A 27512-nucleotide genomic window follows, 5' to 3' on the forward strand; every position below is an offset into this window, starting at 1 on the left:
GTCATTGCTCATCGCACCAACGTTGCTGCTATCGATTTCACGAGAATTTGGAGCAGTAATGTCAATCTGAAAATCAGCAACACCGTGAGGACGGAAAATCGGAACCGCGTCTCCCGCGAGGTAGATTTCCCAGCAGCCCGGTGAGGGATCAAGCAAGTAATAGCGTGGAGAAAAGAAAAACATCCCAAAAGTGCCGTCAGAATCTCGCTGCGGTCCGGTTCGGTGGTTCGGTGGTTCCGTCAAGTTCTATTGAGTGTCTTTCATCGGAAAAGCGGCCACCCTTCGGGCACCGGAGAAGTGAATCTTGTAACCTTCCGTGCAAAAATCGAATCCGATACGCAATTTTGTTGAAGTGAATTGTGCATGCACGCAAAATACGCGCTAAGGCACGGGGTGTGCGTGAAAGCGCTACGGTGTGGCGTTGTTCCTAAGGAAAAGCGTTTGTGAAAACATCACGACCGAAGGGAGGGCTGAGAAGAACGACCTTTTGCATCCTCCTGCCGCCAGCTGCACCAGATTGAGGGTGTGTGTGTGTGCGTGTGTCTGTTATCTCTGAAATCGCGACCCAGAATCCGGTGAGTGCTGGCGAATCGCCGAGACCAAAACAACGACGGCGACGGAAACGTTGGATTTGTTGTGTAGCGCCATTTCCCACCACCCAACAGCATGGAGATTGTTGGGAACTACGAGTACAACAGCAAGGAACTGATTGGCCACGGGGCGTTTGCGGTCGTCTTCAAAGGACGCCACCGAGAGGTAAGAGTGAAAAGAGGGCATAGTAGCCACACACCGGTCGTAACACATATTGCTTTACTCCTTTGCCCAACGTTTCAGCGGGACCAACCTAAGCCCATTCCGAAAGCGAAGCGAATTGCGTAGTACACCTTGCGGAAAGCCCCTTGCCCTTTGCGAAAACCACGAGTGCGCACATCACGAACGTCACGATCGCCCGTGAAAGCTTTCCGTAGCGGACTAAGGTTGCCAATGTTTTGATATGATAATGCTCTAATCGAAGACCGCTTTGGGTGATAATTCGAGAGGAATTAGAAGCACTGCTTTGAAGGTCCTCGCAGTAGGTCAGAGAAGGATTTGTTCAAAATCCATTGACCTTCTGACCAAGCTTTGGGCTTTTGGGTTCCAAGTTAGTTCTGCTGATAGCACAAATCGATTTTGAATACAAATCGGTAAATGCGGTATGCGGTAAATACTGCCCGGACGATGTATCCACTTTAAATAACTCGAAAGCTATTACTTTGTGAATTTCATAACATGCCTTCACACACTGGTCGACGCTTTGCATTGACTGGTTAGATAAACGCTAAGAATGGAAACCCTCAATGAGCAGCACAACTTTTAATAGGTGATAATTTTTGCTCCCTTATCTTTCCTACCACAGACTGAGTAATCTGCTTGCAACAGGGGACACCGGAACGTGTTTACCAATATTTACCGTCTGGACAAGTTCGAGCCTGTCTGTCTGCGATTTTGTAAGGCGCATGAAAACAAAGAAAACAAAGTCCTTGTCGCGAGGGATCACCGGCAAGTGGCATGCACAAAGATGCATTTATTTTTCTAATTTGGTTTGCTTATCAGTTAGCTAACTCGTAGTTTCTTGTTGTCTTCATGCGCAATACAGGAATCCTGCGGAAAGAAATTGTCGTTGTGAAGTGAAATACATTCTTCGTTCGAAAATGTTATATCTTTTCCTATTCGGGTCATATTGCAAAATGCTACACTTATCTGCAGCCATTCGTATCATCATCCGTGGGGTTATTTACCACGGTTAAGCGTGTTGATGTGAGAGCTATCACGCAAACATATCTTGGTAAAATTAATTTTATCGATCATCGCAGGATTCGCATAATCCCGCCGGCAGTTTTTGGCATGGCGCTCATAGATAGTCTTTCGTTTGCCGGAAGGCAGGTTTTTTGTAATATCTGTCCATGCTTCCCGTCTCTCGATATCCTTTCGTTCGTCCGCATGCCAAGGTTCGTGCTTAATCCTTACCCGGGAGGGATGACTCATAGAATGTCCCGCTAGGGGCCGGTGTGGGCACAGGATTTTATCTTTCTATTCATTTCCGCCATTCGGAGTTTCCTGTTTCTTGTTTTTGTACCGTTTAAAAACGCCTGCCCCCTGTCATTTCTTTTCACAGACCCACTGCCCGGTGGCAATCAAAAGCATCACGAAGAAAAGCTTGGCCAAATCGCAAAGTCTACTCGGGAAGGAGATAAAAATCCTGCAAGAGCTCAGCGCCCTGAAGCACAAGAATGTGGTGAAGCTGCTGGCCTGCACTGAGAAGGATCATAATGTCTACCTGGTGATGGAGGTGAGTACTCGACGAAGAAAGGACACAGAGTGCTGTGATTATGGCCGTTGCCCGAAAAGGCTTCCTACTCTTTTGTGTTTCTTCCGTTCGCAATGAAGTGTCACTTTTGAAGCTGTCGATGAAAGAAGTCTCGCAGATGAGCTCATACACTGCCCAAGGATTTAAGTGGGGCCATTGACATGCTATAGAAGAAAAAATATTATTCCTATGGCTACCCTCTTGTTCGAAAGTGTGCTTATAAATGTATATTTTGTGCCCCTACAAGGGTTATGAACCACAGGGGGGATGCTTTCAAAGTTATTGCTTTGCGAAAGTAATTTAAACCTCTTTTACGAAATCACCTTTGGCATAAATCCAAGTACGCAAAGGTGTTCGTCTTTCAGCTCCCGATGGAAGCTCCTTCCTTCAAACGGAAGCCAATTAGTAACCAAGGTTACACAAATCTCCCAAGGTATAACCACATTTCGTGCAAGTTGTAAGGAAGAAAATTTTCAAAAACCATACGCGAACCATACGCGTACCTAATTATAACACAAGTACGTGGTTCAGGGCGTTCATTACGTTGAGCGATTGATATTATCCAATTATCCTCCGACTCTGCAGTTCTAGGTGTTTGTTACGGTATTTCTATGTTTTTTTTGTTAAACGGAACCGCAGGAAGTCTAGCATTGCGTTTCAACGCACTGTGCTTGTTTGTGCCATACAAGGCCAGCAAGTCTGTCGTTCTCTTGTTTACCTCGACCGTCGGTCGGTGAGAGCCGTTTATCGTCTCTTAAACCCGTTTCAGGTTAAGAGTAGTTGTCAGTTCCGATACGAGCAGATTCTCTTGTCCGGTTGCATAATTAACTTCCTCGTTTTGATGTTTAGCATAAAGTGACAGATTGTTCCGTTTCATCGCAGTATGCCTATGCGGCCGGCAAGGCACACCATCTGTGCCGCTTCAGACTCAAAACAAGACGAGTTTGCAGTGCAAAAAATATCCTCTGCATGCTAATCTACTCTTTTACACAAAATTGTACGATGTCCATATTGTAAAGCCAAATTCTTTTGTTGGCCAATCCATGTTGAAAGTATTAGCAACCATTCTTTATTTTTCCTGGAGCTTTTCTTTCGGCGAAATACACGCGGCCCCAATTTTCATCGTGCTGCTGGCACAAATAAGTGTTCATTTATTTTGCAAATATCACCAACCACCCTTAGTACTCTTGTATGGGTGTCGTGTGGTTAGGCTCGTGTTACGCAAAAGAGGGTTGTGTTCTGTTGGATTCCGTACTGTTATGAAAGCAAGAAACACTACCAAAACCGACCCTTACAGACTAATATTTTTCATGGAAAACAGATATACTACTGAGCAACCTACTGAGCTAGCTTTGCTAAATTATCGTCCCCAATTTTCGGCTTCACTTTCGTTTTCTACTCAATTCGTGTAGGGCACGATTCGTGTAGGGCTGGCTAATACACGTTGTCACGCTCGCACGTGTGCTCCGGGGAAACTAAGGGTGTCCGGGGAAACTCTACCCCGGTCGGAAGTGAAGGAAACTTAACCTCTAGTGCTCGTGGATTACGTGTTCGTTTAAATGCATTTCACTACGTTTGCCTCTACCGTAGGGAATTAGTATTTCTAGTGTTTCTGTTTTTCATTGCTTATTATTAATACACAATCGTGTGCCATTTGGTTCTTTAACGATGATTCGCTCTCGTGATCTTAGGTCAATATATTAGTATACGCGAATTGTTTTGTTCTCTTGTTATGGTTTGATTTTTTCTTGTGGCTCACCCTATCGTATAAAGCTACAGTTTGATTGTGAATATTATGAAAACCCAAAAGAAACTGACCGCGTTGCATTCGGTTATGTAATTTTCTTAGATGAATGTCCCGTCTCTACAAAACGAGCACAGTGTGACAAGGAAAATACGAACATCCTGATGAAAAGCAATGTTTTCTGCTCTACAATTCCCCTAGTCACTCGTTTGATACAACGTTACATGGTATTGCGAAGTTTTTCCGTATGAGTTAAGTTAAATTCGTGTCGCGCACCACTTTCGGCAAGCGCCGTGCAATATTTACAACAAAAGTATTACTAAACAGTGATCACTGTAATCAGCGGCAGTGACAGAGAGAAAAGAAAGTTGCCAAAACTGGGCCCAAATTCTGACAAGTGTGTGTGGTGTAAAAAGGAACAGGAAAAGGTGAAACCACTTCCTTTCTTCTTTTCTGCTGAACCCATTCAAAGCCCTCGAATATCAGCCGGGAAAGCCTTCGAAGAGGATGTTACCTAATACTTTGTAAGTAATATCACATGCTAGGTCCTGACGAGTGTGCGTTAAGGGTGTGTTTTGTGTCACGTTCCATCGACTCAATCGATCGTGCGAGTCTCCCCGTGCAATAAGAGAGATTGTCAAGACACCCGACACCGGCGCGCACCAGGTTCTCCTCAGGTTCCGCTGTATCTTTCTCTTCTGTATCTTTCCGTGCCACTACGTGTCCGTGTGTGACCGATACAGCGCCGCCACGTTCTTCCTACACCTTGTTGAGTGGCACCTCCTCGGCCGGTCGCACCTGATCGGTGGGTGCTGGACGTCGCTTGGTGCCGCATAGTTTGCCCTTAATACCGGTTCGCCGGCAGATGAGTCCAATGATGAGGCCCAAAACGGTTACGCCAATGATGGCCATCAGCGACTGCTTCATCGTTTCGGAAGAGATCGACGACAGCAGTGACTGATCTTGGCCATCCCCTGCCTTGTTGGCTTCTGTCGCCGAGGTTTTCACGACCCCATCGTCCACCGGCGAAGCACCGGTATCCGTGATCGACGCGGACGCCGGTGATCCGGAAGATTTGGCCGTTGCGTTGCTGCGGTCCCGCACCGGTGGTGGCTGGGCGGTGGAAGTGTGCAGGGCCAAATCCGAAGCCTGCAACTTGGAGGTGGACGATTTATACTCCTGCCGAATGTCGTTCGCATTCTTCTTCGGGACCCTGGTCGGCCGCGCTGTAGTTGGCTCTAAAAGCAAGAAAACAAAACGAAAATCAATCATCGGCAAATGTCTTGACCAACGTTAGATGGCTCACCTCTGGTTGTGCTCACTGGTGGCATCGTTATTGGCACATCCACTATGATGCTATCCTCAAAGGAAGTCTCCGATGCCAGGAAGAAGCAGCTGATGTTGTGCTTTGTTATGTCGATTACATCGATCCTCTGCACCTTATCGCACAGGTCACGGACCGTGCTCTCCGACAGGGCGGGAAGCCTCAGTTTGATCAAATTGCTCAGTGGCTCAAACACATCCACGCTCATATCCTGAAAGACAGAAACGGATTGTGAAGGTCCCACTGGTTGAACTGATCCGACCGTCCGCTTACCTCATCGAACTGATTGCCGAAGAGATCGAGCAGGGAGAGGCCTCCGAGCTCGCTAAACGTTTCATCTGGCAGCTCGGTCAGATTGCAACCGACCAGATACAGTTCCTCCAGTTCCGGTAGCGCCAGGAATGGCCCACTATCCGGCAGCACCAGCGGATTGTCGCTAAGGTTTAACCTGCGGAGCGATTTGCTGACCTCGCCAAAACTGTCACTATCGAGATGCGATAGTTGATTCGAGGACAAGTCCAACAGACTAAGCCGATCCATCTTAAGCAGCAGCTCCTTGTCGAACTGCTCGATGGCATTGCCGGCCAGCAGCAGTGCCTGCAGCGCCGTACAGTTCTGCAGCGCCTCCACGTTCAGCCGCTTCAGATTGTTGTGGCTCAGATCCAGCCGGACCATGTTCGCTGGCAGGCCGGACGGGATGTCGGTCAGGGCACGATGAGAACAGTTTAGCAGCTTCGTGCCCTCGGAGCAGCTGCACTCGCTCGGACACGCATACTGGTCCCGATCCATAAAATTATCTGCCAAGGGGTGTGTAGAATCATTAGTGCCGAAGCAGGGAAGACGATTTTTTTTGGGTGGGAAAAAAGAAAATCTTGCCCCGCATACATACCGTCCACGTCACCGAAGTTAACTGCTGCGAAAGGACCCGCAGTACCGGTGCTACTGGTGGTGGTTGTGGTGGTGGTAGAAGGCACGATCGATTTGTCACTGTCATCGCCATTCCCGGCACTGAGCCCACCTTCGGCGGGTGTGCCACCGTCTCCACCGTCTTCGTCGTAAGTATCGTCGTACTCGTCCGCGTACGTATCTTCCCCGTCATCATCCAGCACGTCGTAACCGAGGTCCTTACTGTGCACCAGGCTGCAGCGAAAACGGAAGAGGACACGGAAAAGAAATGAGTGCGGATTAAACGAAGGAACCGTTGGGTCTAGCTGGAAAAGCTTGACGCTTTTGTTATTGCCGTTCTTAACAGCACCCTTTAGACCAGAACCAGATCCTATCGACACCACCAACCAAGCACATCCTTCTTTCAGACGTCTTTCCTGTAGGGCCAAAAATATCTCAATTTTTAGGGTGTTCGTTGTCTTGAAGAATGTAAGATACGTGTTTCAAATTAGGCCAAATTAACGATCCACAGCAGAGCCCCTGCGAAGACATACCCACACCCGAGGGCGCTATCAAGGCAACCGATAGCGTCCGCGCTGGATGTCGTTGGACATTGGACTCGCATTTGGTTGAGTCGATAATACACAGTGCAAGCCCCGGCGCAACCTTGAATTTTATCACTAATCTCCGTGACGTCCGGTGGGCCAGCCCTCGACTGTGGTGCGCTCTTACTACGGGTTTAGGTCCACCCAAGGAACGGACGCAAGAAATGGGCGGTCAGGGCCCACCCATGTCCTTAAGTCCAAAAGATAGCAGAGCTGCAAAAGAAAGCCCTCAAATCTTAATACTTATCCAGCGACGGCAAGTACGCTGCGCTCGGTAAAGTAATTGAATTACTCCACATAAGGGGAAATATATCACGGTGTAGCTAACAATATATGACGGCCACCGGCGGCTTCCGAATGTTGCGGAACCTAGCAGCCGCTGGACTGCGCGGTCAAAGGGTATCCACGCCGCGGATCTGTTCGGTGTCCGTGTCTTTGACAATTCCCCGCCGTATCGGTGACCGCGAGGAGACGCATTAGAATAATTGAATTAAATAAAACACTGCGCGCGACACCGTGGTTGACGGTGTTTGCGGCGCACCGTACGCAAGCCCTGTGGCGCACACCATCGTCCCCTTGTGTGCAGCATGATTTCCTGGAACAAATATTAGAATCGAGGTCAAGGGTGGTGGCGCCGCGGCACCATGGCTCGGAATATTGCCGACGGTGCTTTGCTGTTGCTGACGGTGTGCCGAAAAATAATAGTGTCCTGACGCAGCGCTAGTTGACGATGGTGGCCGAATTTGGTGACGAAAACAGTTCCTTTTCGGGCCAACCGCTTAAAGCCGATCCCGTTTGGGTTCTGGACTGGACCCTGTTTTTTTCCATCACTTCCAAACTTTTCCGGACAAGCCGGTCGCGGGGTGAGTCAACGAAAGGCACCCGGGCCTCGCAAACTTTAATCTTGTCCGCGTGTACCGATACGAGGCAATCAATTCGTGGCATTCCGTGGATTGCAAAAGCCAGTCGTAAGTTGGTCGTATCGGCCGATAACGTTACGTACACACCGCGTCAATATTTGTCCAAACACTTGTTCTCCAGTGACGCCATTACCCACCGGCGCGGCGTTCCGTGATTTCTTGTGCGTTTATTTGCTAACACATTCCGGTCCGGATGGGCATTTCGTCATCTTCGTTTTCGGGACAGCAACAAGCAGTCGGATGGACGGTTTTAGCTTCAAACATATATTGTATTCCGATTATTTGAAAGCGTTTGGAGCCATTCTAATAATTGAAAGGAAGGTAGCGTATATTCCCCTAAATCCTTCACGCTAAAGAGACCGCTGAAAGGCCGGTGACATAGATGTAAGATTGTTGCACAAGTGGCACACACGCTGGAGGGTTGAAAACTCAACAACAGACACCTGGGAGTCGGGCTTCTCCAGACCAGACCAAACCCCGAACGTCATTCGTCGGGGCCTCCCAAAGGGTGGTGGTCACGTGCTTTGATGCAATGTAAAGTAAGCACAGGTTTGCGCAGTAACCGGTTTCTCTTTTCCTTTCCGCATACTGTAACACGCCGGGATGGACAGACACCGGTGCGGGGTGCACACGTCAGGTCGTCGTCGTCGTTACCTTACTCACCCGATTAAGTTTAATCTTGTGCGTGTTTTTCACTTTTTCTTTGCCGACGGGGCCGGTGTTGGTGGGTTTCGCAGTCTGCCCCCACCGAGAAGATTTCGCGCCGTGGCCGACTTGGGATAGAGTCCCGATCTATCGGTGTGCACGAGCATTACAAAACCTGGCTCCGAAAGCCGATGAAAGTTGTTGCACCTTAAGGCCCTTGCGGCCCGGAGTGGATGCCAGGGAAGTTTCGAGAAATAGATAAATGATTCTATTCGACCCCCGGACCACGGGGCGGACAGTCGGCTCCTCCTCGAAGGCGACATCAGTTTGAGACTTACCCATCGAGCTAATTAATCGTGACCAAATAAATCTGCTCTCCGGGTCGGTGCTCATCACGTGGCGTCAGTCACGGTGAGTCACAGGCTCCCCATTGAATCCCGTAATTATTTCAGCGCACGCACGCACGCCGTTCGTTTCAAGTGGACAGACGGGCACGCTGCGTTCTTCCCTATAAATAATACTTCTCCCGGGCGACTGTGTACTCAAGCGGGTTTAATGAACTTGCACCCGGCACCTATTGCTTCAGTTTACATTCTGCCACACAATCTACGCCGACGGGTGGCCCCGCGGTTGGAGGGGCCACAGCCACATAGCACCTGGCGTTGGGTTGATCTTTGAACTTTTGGGGTTCGCTTTTTGTTAAGGTCGGTTTTCGAGTGTTTTCGTCACCGCCGGTCACGTGTCACAAGATTGAGTGTGCGTGTCCTGTTAGTTCTGTTGTTTTCAGTCGCCGGGGCTCCTTCCCGATTATGTTGCGCTTTGATCGTTGCACGAGCCTCGATGCGCGCGTGAGAAGAACTTGTTCTGCTACAATTGTGTAAAAATGAGAAAATGGCGATATTTGCCCATCAGCTACCTGTGACCACAGCCTGCTCAGTTTCCGTTCATTCAAGGCATAACCATTCATTGAGATAATAACATGCGATCGGTTATTGCTGAGCGAGTGAGACCATTCCTGTGTCTGGAAACATGTTGTAGTGACCCAGACGCATTCGTAAATGCAAGTTTAATGCACTTCACTTCTTCAAAAACCAATTGGTCGGTTTGGGGGCCTCTAGTTGTCTAATCGAATGTGTGGTGTGGCGATGATGAAGACAGTTCTGGTTTCACTGAGGGACTGAAACGCAATGTGGCCGCGCACAATCGGCACGCGGTAGCATTCCGTGTGGTGCCGCCGCTGCCGGTTGGCGATGATTGGCGTTGATTACGTCCTGATTTCCTGACCCCGTTCCACGATCCACGAACCGCAGGGGGCGCAAGCAATAGCAGCAGCAGCAGCAGCAGCAGCGGCGTTTGGTCTCTTACCTCGTCGATAGGAGTAGAACCGACAGTAGCAGGGCCGGGACCAGCCAGTCCCGTATCAACCTTTGCCTCATCGTTTTCCGGGTGCCTCCCGTTGTTTTCGGATGACGCGCGATAGGGTCGACTTATTCGGCACACACGTTGGGCACACGGTCAAGGGAGATGACTCTCCCAAGTCCCAACTCGCTCCTTATCACGGACGACGCACTTCTGCGTAAGATAATCACACGGAACAAACAACACACAGCTGGACACAAGAAACGTTCAAACCACGGGACTTTGGTTTCTACTGCTGTTCGGCACAGCCTACTGCGGTGCACATGGGTTTCACGGATCTATTTTTTCATCCAAAACATTCACGGGTCACGGAATCTACGAACGCGGGAAGGAACACAACGAAACCGTTACTGAGTTGCTGCGTGCCGTCGTTTCACCGGCAACTCTCATCGGTGAATCGAAGTCCGCTTGCTGGAATATAGAAAAGGATTTCGAGGTTAGGGAGCCACCTTCTCCCCGTGCCTACTACGTCAAGGACACACTCCTGTGGCCGCTTGCGCTCGACGACGGCGGCGACGATGACGAAGTTAGTCGGTTAGTCGATGTTGCTTCGTGAACGGTCACCACGCAAGTGAGAACCGGTGCCGATAAAGTCCGATTCGCTCGGGGGCCGGTTGTTCCCGATGACTCCGTCATTCGTCGTCGCCGTCGTTGCCGTGGTCGTAGCATGGTCGTGGTTTTTGGAATCTAATGGTGTGCCTCTGCTCTAATGGCAGTTTTCCCCGCTGGCGCCCCGCCGCGGTTGGAAAATGCTTGCATTCCGCCCGGTGGGACTTTCAAAGTGGCAGGCATTTTCCTTACGTTCTGCGCAGAACCGCCTGAACCGTTGTGGTGGCAAACGAGCGCGCCCCCTGGTGGAAGGAACGATTTGTTATTCCTTCGTTTGCCGGTCCACGTTCCACCAAGTTCGCTGTGTAGAGAAGGAACCGCTTCAATTGCAAAATAATGTCCCTTTGGGCGTCCAAAATAGTACTGCTTAATATTTAGTTTTTAAAACAAAATGTCCGATGTTACAGAATTTCATGTTTTGCAACGCAAATATGAACCATTTTTATACAGCTTTCAATTGATTGCATTATTGTGAACGTAATGCTAAAGTAACTGTTTAGTAATTCAAACGAGAGCGACTCATGTTGTACTGACGTTTTCGAAAAATCCCTTATATGTCCACGGAAATGGTGCTCGTTTGCCACCGGGTTGACCTTTGCGATTTGCGTAGGTTATTTATTAACATGCTGGGCTTCTGGTTTAACCCTACCGGCTTCCGGATGTCATGAAAGCATTCCTTCCTTTCGGCAAGAAGAGCTGAGGTTCCAGCATAATCCGGTATGGTCGGCAAATATAGTTTGCGGCAGACATTAACTCGTTTCTTGAATTATGGTGCATCCTAATGCAAAAAATTAGATTATGACACAACCCCAAAAACGACCTATGCCTGTTGGAGCCATGCTTGAAGCGATATTAAGTCACCAGCAGCAGTTGAGGTTTTTTGGGAACGCTAATTAAATTAATACCCCCCAAAGGCCCATCACTGCTGTCGTCCAAATATGTTGCTGGTGTACACCAAACCAAATGGTAGTAGTACTTGCACGAAAGTTTCATGTTTCTTTTTTTTACATTTCTCTGGCCGCGTGCGTCGGTACACTAACGAGCAGCGTACGTCCGTCACAGTGGATGTGTCGTACATCTGCCGGGGTTTTCATGCTGGAATACAAAAATAGGCACCGAATAACGCACGCCGGTACTCATTAACCTAGCTATTAAAACCAAACGCTTTCTCTCTAATACTTTCCCGGTGCGCTCTGTCCCCACCATTTTTCTCAGCGATAATAATGAGCCTTGAAGCGCCTCAATCCGCTTTAGATGCACATTCACGCATCATTCTGGAAATCGATTGGTCTTCCGCCGCGGTTTAGTTTCGCGCCCGGTGAGAAGCTTTCTATGCTCTTGTCGAGATTGCACAGACGGGCCAGCATAAATTGTGTCACTTTAATTGGTCGTTTGGTGCGAATTTATCGTCAGTGGGTGGGCGCGCAACTTCGATTGAAAAGCACGCATTCTCCATCTGCAGTGGGTAATTGAATTGGTCCCTGAAATAAATGGCCACAGATTGACGTCTCACTCGCAGCGCAGTAGTGTGACGGTGGACCACGGCAAGATGATGCTTCTCTCCGCCAGCAAACAGTCGCCAATTAGAAGCGTTAGTAGGCTGTACAATAAGATTCGAGCATAACGACCAGGTTTAACATGTGTAAAGTACAACACAGCACACAGTAAGCAGGATTAGCGAAATGAGTGAAGCCATCACGCAGTTTGTGACTCAAATTTGTTCAGTTCCGCGAAAATCATCATACTCTCGATCCCGATCTCTCTCGCATACACGCGAAACTGCGTCCAACTACGGTGAATTTTGGAATTTTCCGCTGGTGTTGCAACTGCAACGCATTGACTGTCCGCCCGGCGCACGAAGCTGAATTTCTCCACAATTATCTTGCGTTCGGGGGGGAGTCGGAACCGGCTGTGCGATGAACTCAAAATATCAAACCCAAACCAGCAGCGCATATGGGCGATTCCCAATCGGAACGGGCCAAAATTTAATGCACCAAAAATACCGCCGGACGCCGCCACTCCTTGTTAATGCTATTTCTTTTCGTGCATTTTTTTTGGTAATTCTCTTTTTGGGGCCAAACCATGTGATCCACAAAGCGCATTTAATGCTCGCTCCGTGGCACGGGCGTACGCGATGGTGCGTTGCTGCGGGCGGCCGGGTGATCCCGGGCTGTGTGGGGTGGTGCGCCTTGTCACTCGCCGCCGCTTGGGTCCGGCAAAACCTGGTTTGCGTTTATTTTAGTGTTTTCATTTTTGGTGCCCCTTTTATCGAGACGCACCTTTCTGACGCCAGTCACTCATTCGCGTCCAACACACGGGAATCGTGCACCGTGAGCACGGGGTGTGGCAATCAATTATGCGACCCTGCTGCTGCCGCGGGGTGGGTCAGCTGGCTGGCCTATGTTCTGTCCATCAAAAAATCATCCACATCCTCTCGTGACGGAACCGGAACACCTTCGCTTCCCGGTGGGAATTTAGGTAAAAACAAACCAATGCGCCCCACACTGCTGGCGTTGCTGGGAGTCGCCGGGAGTGCATTCCTAAAACGATTTTTCGAAAATTGTTGACAGTACAATCGGTTTACGCGCTGCGTGCGTGAATGATTATAAATGTACTTAGACAGCAGTGCGTGTCGAGGGATGTCGGGCTCCCTGAGTGGGACCCAAAGCGTCGTAGCGCGTATGTGTTTTATGCTTCTCATTGTTCAAAAAGAAAAGGTGAAAGTTAGAACAAATAGATTCGCATCCACGCGAGCACCCGGGACCACCGGAGACAGGCGCACTCGGTGTGGCGGTCATACGCATTTTATGCTTTCGCGGGCAGAGAAACCTTGGCACGATTATTTGCCTTTTGCCAGTAATTTATTTGCAAGCCACAGCCCGGTGGGGGGGTGAGTAAAGGTTATCCATTGTTAGCGCTGGATAAAGAAGGAGCGGTCTCGCGCTTCGGCCGTGGTCGAGGTGTTGCCGGTGAATATGAGCTCGAAAAAAAAATCGCACCACTTTGCGGCAATTCGCACTCACGAGCGAAGCCTTTTAGCCACCACAACTCATGTACGATAAACCGATTCCGACGGTGTGATTAGAACCCAGCACCAAATGACGCGCATGATTGACGTTTGCTTCGCTGCCTACTAACGGACGGATGAGTGTCAAAGGTCACTTCACTGCAGCGGCCGCATCGCTCTCCGCAAAGATATGCAATAGTTTCACGCACACAATCGGTTCGGGAAACAATGGCCAGGCAAGGTGAAGGAATCTTATCAACCTTCGCGGTGTGGGCACGACGACGGTGGTTTAGGCTGATAAGCTCCCCGGCCTCGATTGGCGGGCCCCGGTGTGTTGTGAAATACCTAAAGCAGCACCTCCATAGCAACCTTCCATCGTAACCCGCTCGCCTACTGTGTGAACTGCTTGGGCGTGCAAAAATCGCATCCATCTGATGACGTTTCCCGTTAATTTTCACTTTCCGTTCCACGGCGACGGACAGGTGATCACGCCAGCGGCAATCGAAGCGCGCCGGAGTGAGCGAGACCAGCACCACCGGAGAGAAGACTAATGGCTGTCTGGGGATTGCATTATCCTTGCACGCACACATGTGTTGAGCCGGATGCGATGTGGTCAACTCGTGGCCCGGTTGTGTTGGGCATATTGTTTTACACCTCCTCTTGTGAGACCGATCCGCTTTACGCACTCGTCTCGTTCGTGCGCCATTCTAGCGGCGCGCGTTGTTCCGGTTTTCACCAACCTACGGCAATTAGTGGCGGTGATCTTCTCACACTTTTGTACGCCACATGCCCAAAACCACAAGGGCAGACCCGGATTCCACCGATCGGAGCTGATTGTCGGTTCTGGATGATGTTCCAGCTCTCCTTGAAAACACTGCGCGATTAACCCGCTTTCCAGTAGAAATCATTCGGTGAATCTACGGCAAAAACTCACATTACGACCCGATCACGTCCCGAATACAACTACACGTGCCACACCGCGCGCGGCAGACGTTTGCCGCCGCCGCAGATTCATCCGCGTCCGGACGAGCGAGCAAGTCGAAATGGAGGTGCTGCAACCCTCCAACGCGACACGCACTCAGCGACACGGCGGTGCTGGTTTCCATCACCCATACCAGCAGGAAACGACCGCGATCTTCGTAGAGATACATATAGGGCCACACGAGGCGTAAAACCAAGGGTAAAAGGAAAATGTAATGCCAAATCGTTTACGCTCACGTCCGTGGAGACGTAAAACCGAGGGTAAACACTGTTTGCAAATGCTTTGTTTACAAACAGAGGATAATGTACCTTTCAAAACCTAAACGCGTGCATTACACATAAAAGGTTAAATTTAATCAAAACGCATGCAGAGAAAAAAGTCCAGAGATTCTTCCTAAAAACAAAGATGTCCACCTTTTCCACATAAATTTACCACTGTGCATGCGGCGTACCGCTACCCTTTACTGCTGCGAAGACAATAGGGGAAGGACACCAACACATGCAGGGTGGATGATGCGAGCGAGTGAATCAAACGCCTTCGCGGATGAAACGGGTGTCGAACGCACGTTCGCGACTGCAATGAACTCCGAATGGCCAGACGGGAGCGATGAATTACGGAAATGTACGGTTTGCGAATTGAATTTTCACTTTCCTCGGAACGTTGGGTTTTTTGCACCGCGCTGAACGAACAGAAGAACGTATGTTTTAACTCGTTCCATATGTTGCTATAGCGCCAAGGATCAAGGCAGACGCGATCGTTTGCTCTACGGGGATGAAAATGTATTTTGCAAACGACAATCATCTACTAATTTAATTACACTTTCACCGAAATAAATTAAATATCATCCACTAGCCCTTCGGAGACAGCCTATGGCTTCAATTTACATTTTTTGACTATCATCTTCCTCGTGGTCTCGGTTGACTATCTTCTACAAAAGTTTATGATGCACTTTCTCCGAGGATAGGACAAATTGAATCCACTGCTTACGAAATTTAATAAATATTTCCATTAAACGACATTAGCTTGCCGTATGCGCCTCTGTGCATCTAAATATTGCTACACTGCCGCGCAGCTTCCACAACGCTCTGCTAATGAAGCGACAAGGTGTCTACAAATGGCTCCCCAGATTATTGCCGGGATTCGCCCGAAAGGAAGTTCCTGTGGAGATGTGCTTTACATAATAACAAAACAAAAACTGCACAGCTCAGCCTGTTCCCAATCGTTTAGAGAGGCAGCACACCCTTTAAAACGCAGCTCACCCCAAAACCGCCACTTACTTTAGGCACTACTCGGGTTGGGTAAGTCTCAATTGAATTGTAATCGTAACGAAATTTATTATAATCCTCTCTCTGCCGCTCTTCGTCCCTTCGGTAATACGGTGCCTCTATTAATTGTTACCATCACCGCAAGCAAATTGCAAACAGGATTCGGTTCGGCACGGTCAGAAGAGAGAAGGAACGATCCTGGGGGGACCTTTTTGTGGCGTGAGGGCCTTTGCCAATGTTATTCGCTATTTTGTGCCCGGCGGCCATTTTTTTATTCGTTCGCTGGCCAAATATTGTCCCGCGGGTGTTGGTGTTCGATCAGGCGCACGGCACGACGTTCCTTCGGCTTGCCGTAGGTAGTCGTCCCTGTATCACGTTTTAAGGTCGCCTGAAGTCCTGTTTGGTGCAGCTAATTCTGGCGCACCGCTACGAGGGAGAAAGAATAACACACACTCCAAGGATGAGGCCAGTTCTTTGGAGCATACGACGCTGGAAGGAAAGGTTAAATTAATTGAAGTGAAATTTGTATAGTACCTTTCGAACAGTTTCAAACTGAACCCAACAAAATGACACCTTTTTAAAAAAGGATCTAAAATATTGAACTCTTCTGTCTCTGCGGAGTCCGTTTGCAGTTCCCTTCCGGTGGGGCTGCATTTTATGGCCCATCGGTACACTCCGCTCATAGATCCGCTCCGTTTGATGCATTTATTATCCTAAAAATATTCTTGCGGATGCGAACTAGCGTGGCCTTCACACGACACTTTGGTTTCCTGTTCGGACCGGAGCTCTCCGGCTCGCTGTGCCGCATGAAAGATTCCCGCCGGACGTGGTCCTTTTTGCGTCTTCCCCTTTGTATTTCCGATATCCTGATAGGGAAAATCAATTTGCACGAGAGTTATGCACCGGGGCGCCCGGCCAGACCAGACCAGAACTAACCATTATTTTTTTATTCGGCATACTCAAATAAAAGAATGTCGCACCCCCGGTATTGGTGCGAAAAAACACGGGAGCACTCCAGAGAGCCGGACAATAGTGGTTCGATCGGGCAGTGCTTTTGGATCCTTTCTTCAACCCACGGAACAATCCGGGTTCTGTTGTGGTCTTGTAGAAACATTGCTTTTGGAAACTACTTGCGCGTGAAAACAATACCGTCTCCTCTCGATAGCTAGCAACAGAAACCATTCACCGGGTGAGGCGTTGTTTGGATGGTGTCTGGAGATGGGTTCTCTCCGGCCCGCCCCACTTTGTGCGCCGTATCGATCCAGTGTCTCGTTTTGAATGTCAACCGTCCACAGGAATAGGAACAAGGTTGAATTTATTTAGTCTTCCCGCTGCTGCTTCGGCTGTGCGCTCGCCGTCCGTTGGTTGATGACGGGACGGTGTGTCCCAGGGAGCTTTGTGGCGCCCTTCGGAGGTTCGTGTTAAATTATTGGCATCTTGCGATTTGTGCTGCACGCCATCATAAAACGAACACCCCGGAAAAAGGGGCCGATAGTGGTAGATTTGTTTTATTTTTAAGGACAAATCCCCCAAAAACTATCGCCCGGAACGGTTCTGGCGGCCATATTTCAGGATGTAAATACACACAGACGTTTTGGGCGTTATGTGTCTGTCTGGCCAACAAAGTTGCCCCGGAGTGGAGGAACCACCGACCGAGCAAAAACTCTGCGATCCGCGGGTGTGCGGGTGGTGTATGTTCGGGGCATCTATCCAGACTCTGGTGTCCCGTTATGGTCGACCTTAGCCTTGGCTCATCGCCGTGTTCTCGGAGGGTGTCTACTGGAAGGAGTTGGATGTGTACCAGCAAAAAATGAACCGATCTAAGGGGAATTAAGAGGGATGGACCTACTTCGGCATTATTTCCTGCACGCCGCGGCGAAGGGTTCGGAACGACGCACCACCAGAAAGGGACGGCTCAAGAGTGGCTGGTCGGTCCCCCTCCGGTTGCTTATCGCGATGCGCTGGTGTTAGGGTGCTAATGTCGATTTTCGCTAATGAGTACGGGCGATCGTTTCAATTAAGTTAAAGTGTGATTCCTGGAAACCTAATGCCGACCATGAAGTTGTTGACGTGACCGACTCTCTTGACGGCATGGCGATGATGCTGCCCTCGACTTCTTCCGTTGTGTCCCCTAACGGACAGAACTTCCACATAATGTGAGGGTCCATCTCGGTCTCCATTTGTTGTTTTTTGGGATGGCCCCGCCGAATGTGACTGATCTTTTGCCCATTCGAAAACAATCATTTTCGTTTCACAAAACGGTCGGGGAGTTTGTTGTAGTTAAAAACTCCTCGAATACGCTTTGTTTTGGGTTGTTTTTATTCTTATTTCGGATGGCGCGTGTTTATTGAAATGAGCCACAAACAATGGGCGCGTTTCAAAGGGGTCACAGAGGGGTCGCTATTATTTTTCAATCAAAAGTTTTTATTTTATGCCAAAAGCTGCCAGGGGACTGTTTCCGCTTTTTCAGTGCGAATATTGAAAAGGGATATGATTTATGTTATGTGATTGATGAGTGCTTCTTCGGAGTGTTGGCCGGGTTGCGTGTGCATCAATTATGCAAATTAAAATGAAACTTCGAAGGACAGTAAATTGAGTAAGTTTATCGATGTAAATTTGAACCAATTATAATGTAAAAATTATAAACTACATATAATAATTGTCTTAACGTGAACTTAAAATCGTGTGCATTTATCCTGGCTACAAATGTACCTTTTACGGTCGGTTGAATGTAAAAAGTAATGAAATATCATTTAGATTTTTATCAAACCACTTCTGCCAGTCGTGCCCATATCGTAACGTAGTTCTGATTCCTACCAACGATTCCACGTGTCGTTTACCATATTGTGTCACCGCCGGAAACTTATGGGGCTGGAAACTACGACCCCTTTTTTACGCTACGAAAGGATTCTCTCCGATTGACGATCTGCATCCAATAGCAGCGGCAAAAAGTCATAATTGCCGTCACGACCACCGTATGTGACAGTGGCAATCTTTTCCAATATTTATCATTAGCCAAGCATCGATTTCCGACGACCGACCGGCTGCGCGGCACCGTTGTCGGTGTTGTATGGTTCCATTCGAAACGTAACCAAATGGCCAATTCCAGCCAATTGCCCACATCGTATAGCGTCGTGAGCTTTATATGCACAGCATCGTCATCAGCGTTATGATTTTTGCCTGCCGTCCCTTGGTTCATGAATTTTTCAATCGATAGAGTCAGACACCTCTCGGTCGTCGGTGGCACCACCTCCACCAGGTTCGAATTCATAGGCAAAGTCGCAGCAGAAGTCGGGTTTACCGGCGCGAACTCCCTCGCCAACACGGTCCCCGCGCGACGACCCGAAAACCTGACAGATGTTTGTTTAATTAGAACATGCTGGAGAACCGGCTGACTGTGAGATGTCCCCGTGTGGGCCAGCTGCCTGTGTGTTCCAGGATAACCCTGGCAGGACGTCACCCGATTCGACACCTCCTCTTGAACTCAAACACACTCTCTCCGGTCGAAACGGATAACCGGCGACCCGCAGGATGTCGTACCGGATGAACTTCATAATCAACACACACATACCCTGCTGGTGGTGGTGATTGTGGCCAACCCCTACCCCAAAACATCGACAGGGGAATCCAGAATATTGTTTCTATCACACAGCGAAAGAGAGAGATGGTGGGAAGTCAATTGTGTGCCCGCCCGCGGAAAAGCAGCAGCGAGTGAACCGCTTTACACTCTGGCCACCGGAAGTCGAAAGCCATTGCGTCTGAAAGGAGACTACGGTCTCGTCTCTGACCCTTTTTTCACTCACTTCTGGCGAGGGTCTCGAGGCCGCTAATCGGCTTTCGGCGTTGTAGTTGGCCGGATTTGTTCCAGCACAATTGCTTTTGGCACAGCAGGACACGACGCGAGGATGGTGCTAAAGACCTAAGGTGCGAAAGGGGCAACATTGAGCAAATTACCGTGCTTAGGCTTAGGTAATTCCCGAACATGGGGAACGAATTCGGTTGTGACCGAGAACCGTGGTTTTGTGGCTAAGAAGCGAGACGTACGTCGTTTCTTGGGAAGGAACACTTTCCCTGACAGTTCTTCCGGACAAAGACAAAGACTAATAAATTTCGGACTTACCTGTACGGTTGGACGATTATTTAGTTTGGTCTTGAAAACTTACACAACCCGAAGAGCCCTTCGATTCTATTTGTTACTGTTATAATGAAACTGAAATTTAATCCACATTTGCTAGGCTACTATGATAGCTTTTACCTCGCCTTGAGAACATCTTACCAAAATGTTCTTTTCCAATGTAATGTTTGAAAGCTTTTGTTCAATTATTTACCAAAAATTGAAAAGGATGGAATAGCAGCTGAACTCAAAATCACAAATAACGCTCCTGATGCGAATCTGAAGACATCTTTTCACGGTCACGTCTATCGTATGTCATTGACAGCGGAAAACAAGAGTCAGCGATTGCTTGTTGAATCGATACAGTTCTTGCAGAATAGGCGACGACAGCGACAAACAAGGACACACCGTGGCTTCTTCGTCGTACAGCTGTTCCTCGCTGTATCTTTCAGCTCGTGCAGCCAAAGCGTTAAAAAATTAACCCTTCCATCTTTTCTTTTCGATTACAGTACTGCAATGGTGGCGATTTAGCGGACTATCTGGCAGTGAAGGGAACTCTTAGCGAAGACACGATACGACTGTTCCTCGGCCAGCTCGGTAAGTCGGTGGGGGAACCAAATCACGGTAAACGAGTTGGAGCTATAAAGAAACCGCATCGGTGAACAACGAACGTACAGATAAAACTTCCACCCAAAAGCTACACTCTGGGTGTTCCGACTTTACGACCACTACCGGGACCACCACCACCTTCAAGGTGTAAATTTAACATTACGGACCACTTAACGCTGTTTACGATCTGATCCTTTTGATGGGGAGTTGCTTTTCCACGGTTGGGTTTTTTTTTATTCCGCATCCTCACAACTGTTTCTCTCGTACGCTTCACTATTTTCAGCCAATGCAATGAAAGCCCTCTACCAAGCCGGTGTGGTGCACCGGGACTTGAAGCCGCAAAATATCCTCCTGTCGCACAACTGTGGCAAGGGCTTACCAGTTCCGGCAAAGATTACTCTTAAGATAGGTATGATTTCGCTCGCGCATGGCGAAGCCAAAGGGCGGGAGTGTTAAACGAACTTGGCGTTTTTTTTCTTTTTTGTAGCCGACTTTGGGTTTGCACGGTTTCTACAGGATGGAAATATGGCAGCAACCTTGTGCGGATCTCCGATGTACATGGTGAGTTGATGAGTACAAGAGAGTCTATTGATTTTTCAACCATCCGTCCGTTTGTTCATTGGTTTTAGGCTCCGGAAGTGATCATGTCACTGCAGTACGACGCCAAGGCGGATCTCTGGTCCCTGGGGACCATCGTTTTCCAGTGTCTCACCGGGAAGGCACCATTCCAGGCGCACACGCCGCAGGAGCTGAAAATGTTCTACGAACGCAATGCCAGCCTCGCCCCGAAGTATGCTTTGTACCGCTAACCCGGCTGGATATCATTTTTTAATTGTGTGTTCCCCTTTCGCGCGTTCCAGGATTCCATCCGGCACTTCCAACGAGCTGACGGACCTACTCATGGGGCTGTTGCGGCGCAATTCGAAGGAACGTATGAACTTTGATACCTTCTTCAATCATGCCTTCCTGCCGCGGGCCCAGACGCCGCAAAGTCACAACGGTTAGTGGACATTCACCCCTTGGGTGCCACAATTGTACAGTCGGCAGCGTCTAATCATCGTTTTTTCGGGGTTCTCTGCTAGATCCAGCTCAACTACCCGGTACGACCACGACTCATTTTGCGGTTGCAGGCAAGTTGAACAGTCCCCACCAGAAGACGGCACCGGTAACACTGCAGCAGCACCAGCAGCAGCAGCAGCAACAGCAAAAACATCTCCAGCAAATGAATCAGCCACCACAGCATCATCAACCACAGCAGCAGCATCATGAACAGCAACACATAACTCAGGTGCAGCAGCAGCAGCAGCAAAAGCAGTTGCAGGAGTTGCAGAAGCAGCAAACGGTTGAAAACAACAACGGTAAGCCGCATGCATTTGTGTTTATTACGATATGCTCACGAATTTATCTTGTAATTAGCTACATTTTTGCAGAAAATTTAACTGAAAATTTTGCTAATTTTAATTGATTAAAGTAATACTCCCAAAGGGATCGTCCCAATCTTACCAGTTGAAGATGGCGTCACAGAATCGTTCGCCCGTTCGGAGACTAAAGCCAGTGCTGGGACGCCTTACGATTAGTTAATGAATTTAAACCGCACGTGCACAAAGTACGTCCATTCAGTACTTGGCACTTGGCACTAAGAGGTCCGTTTTTTCTCTATCCCGAATTTCTTGCTACAATTAGGGGCAACGGCGGGAGGTGTTATGAACAAAAATAGATCGTCAAGTCGAGTGCATATCTTTGTGCAATCTGTCGCTGGCGTACTGCCTGTCCCCTCATATTCCGACGATGCGGTTCAGGCTTTCACCTATCGGTGGGATGCAAGTAGTTGTCTTGCGCTCGTCCGTTTAGTTGTCGTTGTCGAAAGTGCAACGAATACGGTAACCCGCAGTTCGCCTTCAACCATCGACGTCGATTTGCGAAAAGTTGTCATTCGAGTGGTGATTAGTTTTAAGACATTCAAACCCGGTCTAAGGCCCCGTGAGCTTGAAATAGAGTCGCTAATCGAAGTAGGACGATTACATTATGTTTGATTTTCATTGTTCCGATACCCGTTCTACGGAAGCTGAAGCTAAAAGTTTATCCCCCCATTTTGTTTTGGTTTGACAGTGCCGCTTGCCGAGATTGACGACAGTGTGGCAACGCTCAGTGCAAACAACACATCCAACAGCAGCCCGGAAGAGTCGGATGATTTTGTCCTCGTGCCCAATAATCTCCCGGTCGATCCCTGCCATGGTGGTGGTGGTAGCTACGACAAGAGGTAAGAAAGATTGTTCCGTTTACCGAGCACCACTTTATGGGATTTGTTTTCTTTTTTCGCTGGCAACAGTAAACCTGCTCGAGTGCCTCAACCAATGTCCCAGGCCCAGGCGAGTCCTCCCCGACCAAGCACGCTTCCGATCTCGGAACCGAAACCCGTACCGACTGCTGCTCGCAAAGTGTCCCGTCCTCAGGCGCAAACACCACCAAAGGTGAGGAAGCTGCCAGATAACCCGCCGAAGGTGGTCAACTAATATTTTTTCTTTCCCGACAGAATAATTCCATACCTCGATCGGAGCCGATTAACATGAAGCGATCGGAGCATCGAAGTAGCAACTGTGATATCCGATCGATTTCACCGCCGGCGGTACAGTTTGCGATCGGGACGCCACCGTCGTGTGGGCGCCGCCGATCCGCTTCCGGTGGTTCGCTCTCCGAAACACCGCCACCGCCCAACTGCTGGACAGTCAGCCCGGCCTCGCACCAGTCGCCTCTTCGTCGCTCCGGAACCAGTTCGCCAGTGCTGACGAATGCACTATCGAAACTTCCGGCGCTCGGTAGTCCAACGTTGCTGACCGGTACGGATAACAACAACCACCATCACGCCACTGGCCATCCGTTGACGGCGCGTGCGTTCACGCTACCGGAAATGGGCGCGACTGGTGGGCTACAGAGCTATCTAGACGATCACAACATGGACGATCATCCGATCAACTTCCACGCGCCGGAGCTGCATGCCGAAACCCTACTGGACGTGCGTACACCGAAATCCCCATATTTTAAGCCCTTTCTATAAACAGAGCTTCCCGTATTTTCTTTCACAGCGCGATCACAACGAAACGCTGGCGAAACTTAACTTCGTCATTGCGCTGACCGACTGCATACTGGAGGTGGCCGATTCGCGCTGTGCGCCCCTCTCGGCCCTGATGTCCGCTGACGCGCAACCGATGGTCCCTCATCCGCCGGAGCACTGCAAACGGGCCGAGCGGCTGGTTTTGCTGGTGCGCGCGCTCCATCTGCTTTCGTCCGGACTGAATCTCGCCTCGTCCCAGATACAGGCCGGGCATCTGAAACCCTCCAACAGTGTTAAGAACGGTCTGTACACGGAGCAAGTGGACGGAACTGCTTCCACCTTTCTGATAAATCCGTAAATTATATTCCTTTTCGCACCCTTTGTTCCCTTTACAGTGCTGACCATGATGCACGCTAAATACCGCTCGACGTTGATCGAATCGAAAAAGCTAAACGGGGCCGGTTTGCTGCAGCGGGCCAATGCAAGCAACATTACCGCCGACAAAATTCTCTATGATTACGCGATACAAATGGTACGCAATTGGTGGGACTCGCATAAAGCATTAAACACGTTACCGTAACCTTCGCCTTTTGTCATTGCATTTTTTCAGTGTCAGACTGCGGCTCTGGACGAACTGTTCAACAAACCCGCGGAGTGTTTCCCACGGTATCAGTCGGCTCAAATTCTACTGCACTCGCTGGCGCAGAAATGTAAACACCCACAGGACAAGATTTTGCTCTCGAAATGTAAGTTTTGTCCCCAAATGTGTCCCGAGTACGCAAAAAGCGTATAACATCGACATTTCCCGTGCTTTCAGACAAAGATGCTGTCGAAAAACGGCTGTACATATTGAAAGGGCAAGGTTACATCTACACCACTGACGAGCTATCCTGAATGGAGGCTAGCTACTAATGGCCGGATCCTCGATGCCAATAGCCCTAAGTCCGATTACGCATGCTACCGAACTTACAGGCCTCGGCGACATCCTTACAATAGCAACAGACTTTACTTTGGAACAAGGAAAAAAAAGTTTAACATCTACCCCCTCGGCTCATGAATGGATAGTTTTATCGATCCTGATTAGGGTTGTATATACTGAGAGTCCCGTGGCCCATGCGTTCCGTTATTTTTTTCGGCCAAATCCGCAACGACAGATGACGACAGTCCATTAGAATCAGTAACTGATTTCTGTTTCTCCAAACGCTGACCGAAAGGACAATGGAGAATGCAAACATTAGGTAGATAAAATGGTTCTGCCTTAGATTTGTAAATAAGGGATTTCTTACCAGCTTTTCCGATAGTAATTTTGTGCGTCAACCAAAACTCGAGATGGCAAACAACCGAGTATCCGCGAGCTCCGTGGTAGAGGTGTACAACAATTGCAAACGCTAGGTCAGCAGGGGTCACGCTAAGGCAGTATTAAATGCAGAGAGAAGCCCCCGCACTACACGCTGTGTAAGCTATGTAACTCGCAAATGTATTTTCTTTCCCTGTAAGCGATCGGACGTGTTCTGGGGAAAAGGTTAAAACTTATTGAAAAACCAAACAAAAACGTTAAAATGGCTCGCTTCTCTAGAAACCACAAATAATCATCTGGGTCAGCTCAGTCGATGCAAAGCAAGGAAACTTTCGTCAGTCACTTTAACATCATGTCGAGGTCGTGAGGTCGAAGCTGTAGGCAGACTCAGAAGGACACCAACGTGTGATAGCAGTGCGGCGATCGTGATCGATCGCCAATGGAGCGTGTGGCGAAAGTGATAAAAACGGGATGGAATCGTGCATGCATAGATAGGGGGCAGCGTGAAGAATGGCGGAAATTGCGCTTTTTATTCTAATTTGCTGCCTTTCACAACCTACCTATAGGGATAAGAAAACAAATATAATAATACTAATAAAACCCCAAGATACATGATAGTACCTAAGTACAAATTCGAGAAAAGGTAAATACATAAAATGGGCCCCGATAGAGCAAGGCTGCGGAATAGATGGTGCCAGACAGGCCACCAACCTGCGTAGCATTGTGTACTCATGGATAATTCCACTTAAATGCCCTCTAAAGTGTAATGTTTTCTAAAAATCGTGACCCGGCGGATATACTTTCCATCGCGAGCCCGTCACAACCTGGCGAATTTGTCATTTGCGGCCTGCCATGGAGTGGACTACGGATGCAAACGAGCAGACGGACAAATAAACATTATTCATGACATCAAAGCATAAAGTGGGGGAAAAGAGTGTGAAATCGTTCACACAATAAACGTCTATATATAAAATGATGTTATCCATCCGGGTGGAATGAAGTTTAAAGCTAACTACCAACCAACTGAAACACACAGAGCCAAACTTCGTGAATCGGCAACGACACTAAAGCTCACCAACGGCAAGCAATGTGCGATAGGTTCACTTCGACCTGGCTTTGTCCGCGTCCTTTTGATCGATGATCCTGGGCGGGGACTGTAAAGTGCAAACAAGCATAATCCTCACGACGGCTGCTGGTGCAGTTGCAAGTAAGCTAGTCTAATAAGGACCTACTATCGACGGTGCCCACAAAAGATCACGGGTCTCGAGCCAGCGGTGTGTCTTATGGACGTGCCACTCAAATAAACCAAATGCAAGAAACCTAACAAAAAGATGATGAATAAAAATGTATAATCAAGTATAATAAAATCATTCAATTCTTTTCACTCATCGTGCTCTTCGTCTGATCCGCGGTCCTACCACCAGCCGAGCTGGGGCAGAACATAATTGGGTATCCATACCGTTGCTGGATACTTTGGCTTTGTTTTGCTCCATCGTTCTCGCTGATAATGGACCCGGGTTTTCTGATAAAGAGAACGTACGTTCGCAACGCCATTTCTCCGCGGCTTGGGTGGGCGTTTCGTGAAGCTATCAGACGAATTCGACCAGACGGTATGGCGACAAGAGGCCGATGGATGACGTGCACTCGATCGTTGAATTGCATTGTAAAGTTTGCGGCTATCGCCGGCGTTTCACGCGCAAACGCGGTCACTTACTTACGTTCAGGCGTTGATTCGAAACGTGTCGTCTCAAGAGGTATCGGAGCGGGGCTTGCGCCTCGTTTGGTCTCTCAAACTGAATAGTCGTGAATGACGATTTATTAAAAAATGTCCATGCCTTATATACCAAACTAATCATCCCCTGCTGAGGAGATCGAAAGAGAAAACAATTCTCGATCTTATGTTCTAATCGCATCTGGAGGTTCAAACCCCGTTAGTATGGATCTCTTGGTGAAGGGTTGATCATTGTGCGATCCCTTTTTTTAGCGATCCTTCATCGTTGAGCGATCCCTTTTTTAACCCTTTACCAGATTGGCATAGACACTGTTTACGAGAAACAGTCCCGTTCCGAACAATGCTCAGATCCGATACAAAGCCCCAAGTGTTTATCTGTTAAACTGTTGGAAAGTTAAGACATAAGAAGTTTCATAGTCTACCACCGATCCCCAGCAATGATTTCCCAACAACAAAATTATGAACAAGTGTGATCCGAATGTTTGTAATTGTTGTGTGGCTCTTCGGATCACGAAGGCGAAATGGCAGTGGATCGCGCCCACTTGCTGGATGTTCCGCACAGCTGATTCGATCCCTAGCCGATTCCTAGTTTAGTTTGATCTTAAATCAAACGGTTTATTGTTCCGTTTCGCAGGCCGAAATTCACACCGCACTAGAAGCTCCACTTCCTTGTACAACCATTTATTGGTGGAACGAATTGCTTGAACGAATTCCGCGAAGCAAGTGTTTCGGGAACCGGACGAAAGTCGTAAACCCGGATCACGAACGCTTCTAACACGGGTCTGTCACATTCGGGAACGCATTTCAAGATGAGGCTGTTGCCCTCTTTTGTGCTAGTTAGTGAATGACATAAAATTGACATGTGTCCCTGTGAAGTTTATAGGCAAATATAGTGAAATATAGAGTTTGTTGGTGGCACAACTATTATTTTCAAACTACGAAGCCGATATCCCTTA

General features: G+C 48.7%; 2 protein-coding genes across 4 annotated transcripts; one reads left to right on the top strand and one right to left on the bottom strand.

Moving 5' to 3' along the window:
• The first annotated feature begins 486 nt into the window (after positions 1–486).
• Positions 487–26141, top strand: LOC131216845 (serine/threonine-protein kinase ULK2). 2 transcript variants are annotated; one of them, XM_058211436.1, is made up of 16 exons: positions 487–575; positions 666–756; positions 2156–2329; positions 20376–20463; positions 20759–20884; positions 20963–21036; positions 21105–21265; positions 21336–21475; positions 21558–21833; positions 22585–22735; positions 22805–22946; positions 23009–23488; positions 23559–23829; positions 23923–24059; positions 24138–24273; positions 24345–26141. In XM_058211436.1, the coding sequence occupies exons 2-16, from the start codon at positions 667–669 to the stop codon at positions 24419–24421; spliced, it is 2523 nt and encodes an 840-aa protein (XP_058067419.1). In that variant the 5' UTR covers positions 487–575; position 666; the 3' UTR covers positions 24422–26141. The 2 variants fall into 2 exon arrangements, with proteins under 2 accessions (XP_058067419.1, XP_058067418.1); XM_058211435.1 differs by having other exon boundaries at positions 499–756.
• On the bottom strand, positions 3529–14318 carry LOC131216846 (oligodendrocyte-myelin glycoprotein). 2 transcript variants are annotated; one of them, XM_058211437.1, is made up of 6 exons: positions 14246–14318; positions 9836–10300; positions 6305–6555; positions 5689–6212; positions 5398–5626; positions 3529–5329 (listed from the first exon to the last, which is right to left on the bottom strand). In XM_058211437.1, exons 2-6 carry the CDS (start codon positions 9904–9906, stop codon positions 4851–4853), a joined length of 1554 nt encoding a protein of 517 aa, XP_058067420.1. In that variant the 5' UTR covers positions 9907–10300; positions 14246–14318; the 3' UTR covers positions 3529–4850. The 2 variants fall into 2 exon arrangements, with proteins under 2 accessions (XP_058067420.1, XP_058067421.1); XM_058211438.1 differs by lacking the exon at positions 14246–14318 and adding an exon at positions 10339–10444 and having other exon boundaries at positions 9836–10204.
• Positions 26142–27512: the final 1371 nt, after the last annotated feature.

This window comes from Anopheles bellator, chromosome 1 (genome assembly GCF_943735745.2).
Source record: "Anopheles bellator chromosome 1, idAnoBellAS_SP24_06.2, whole genome shotgun sequence".
Lineage (NCBI taxonomy): Eukaryota > Metazoa > Arthropoda > Insecta > Diptera > Culicidae > Anopheles > Anopheles bellator.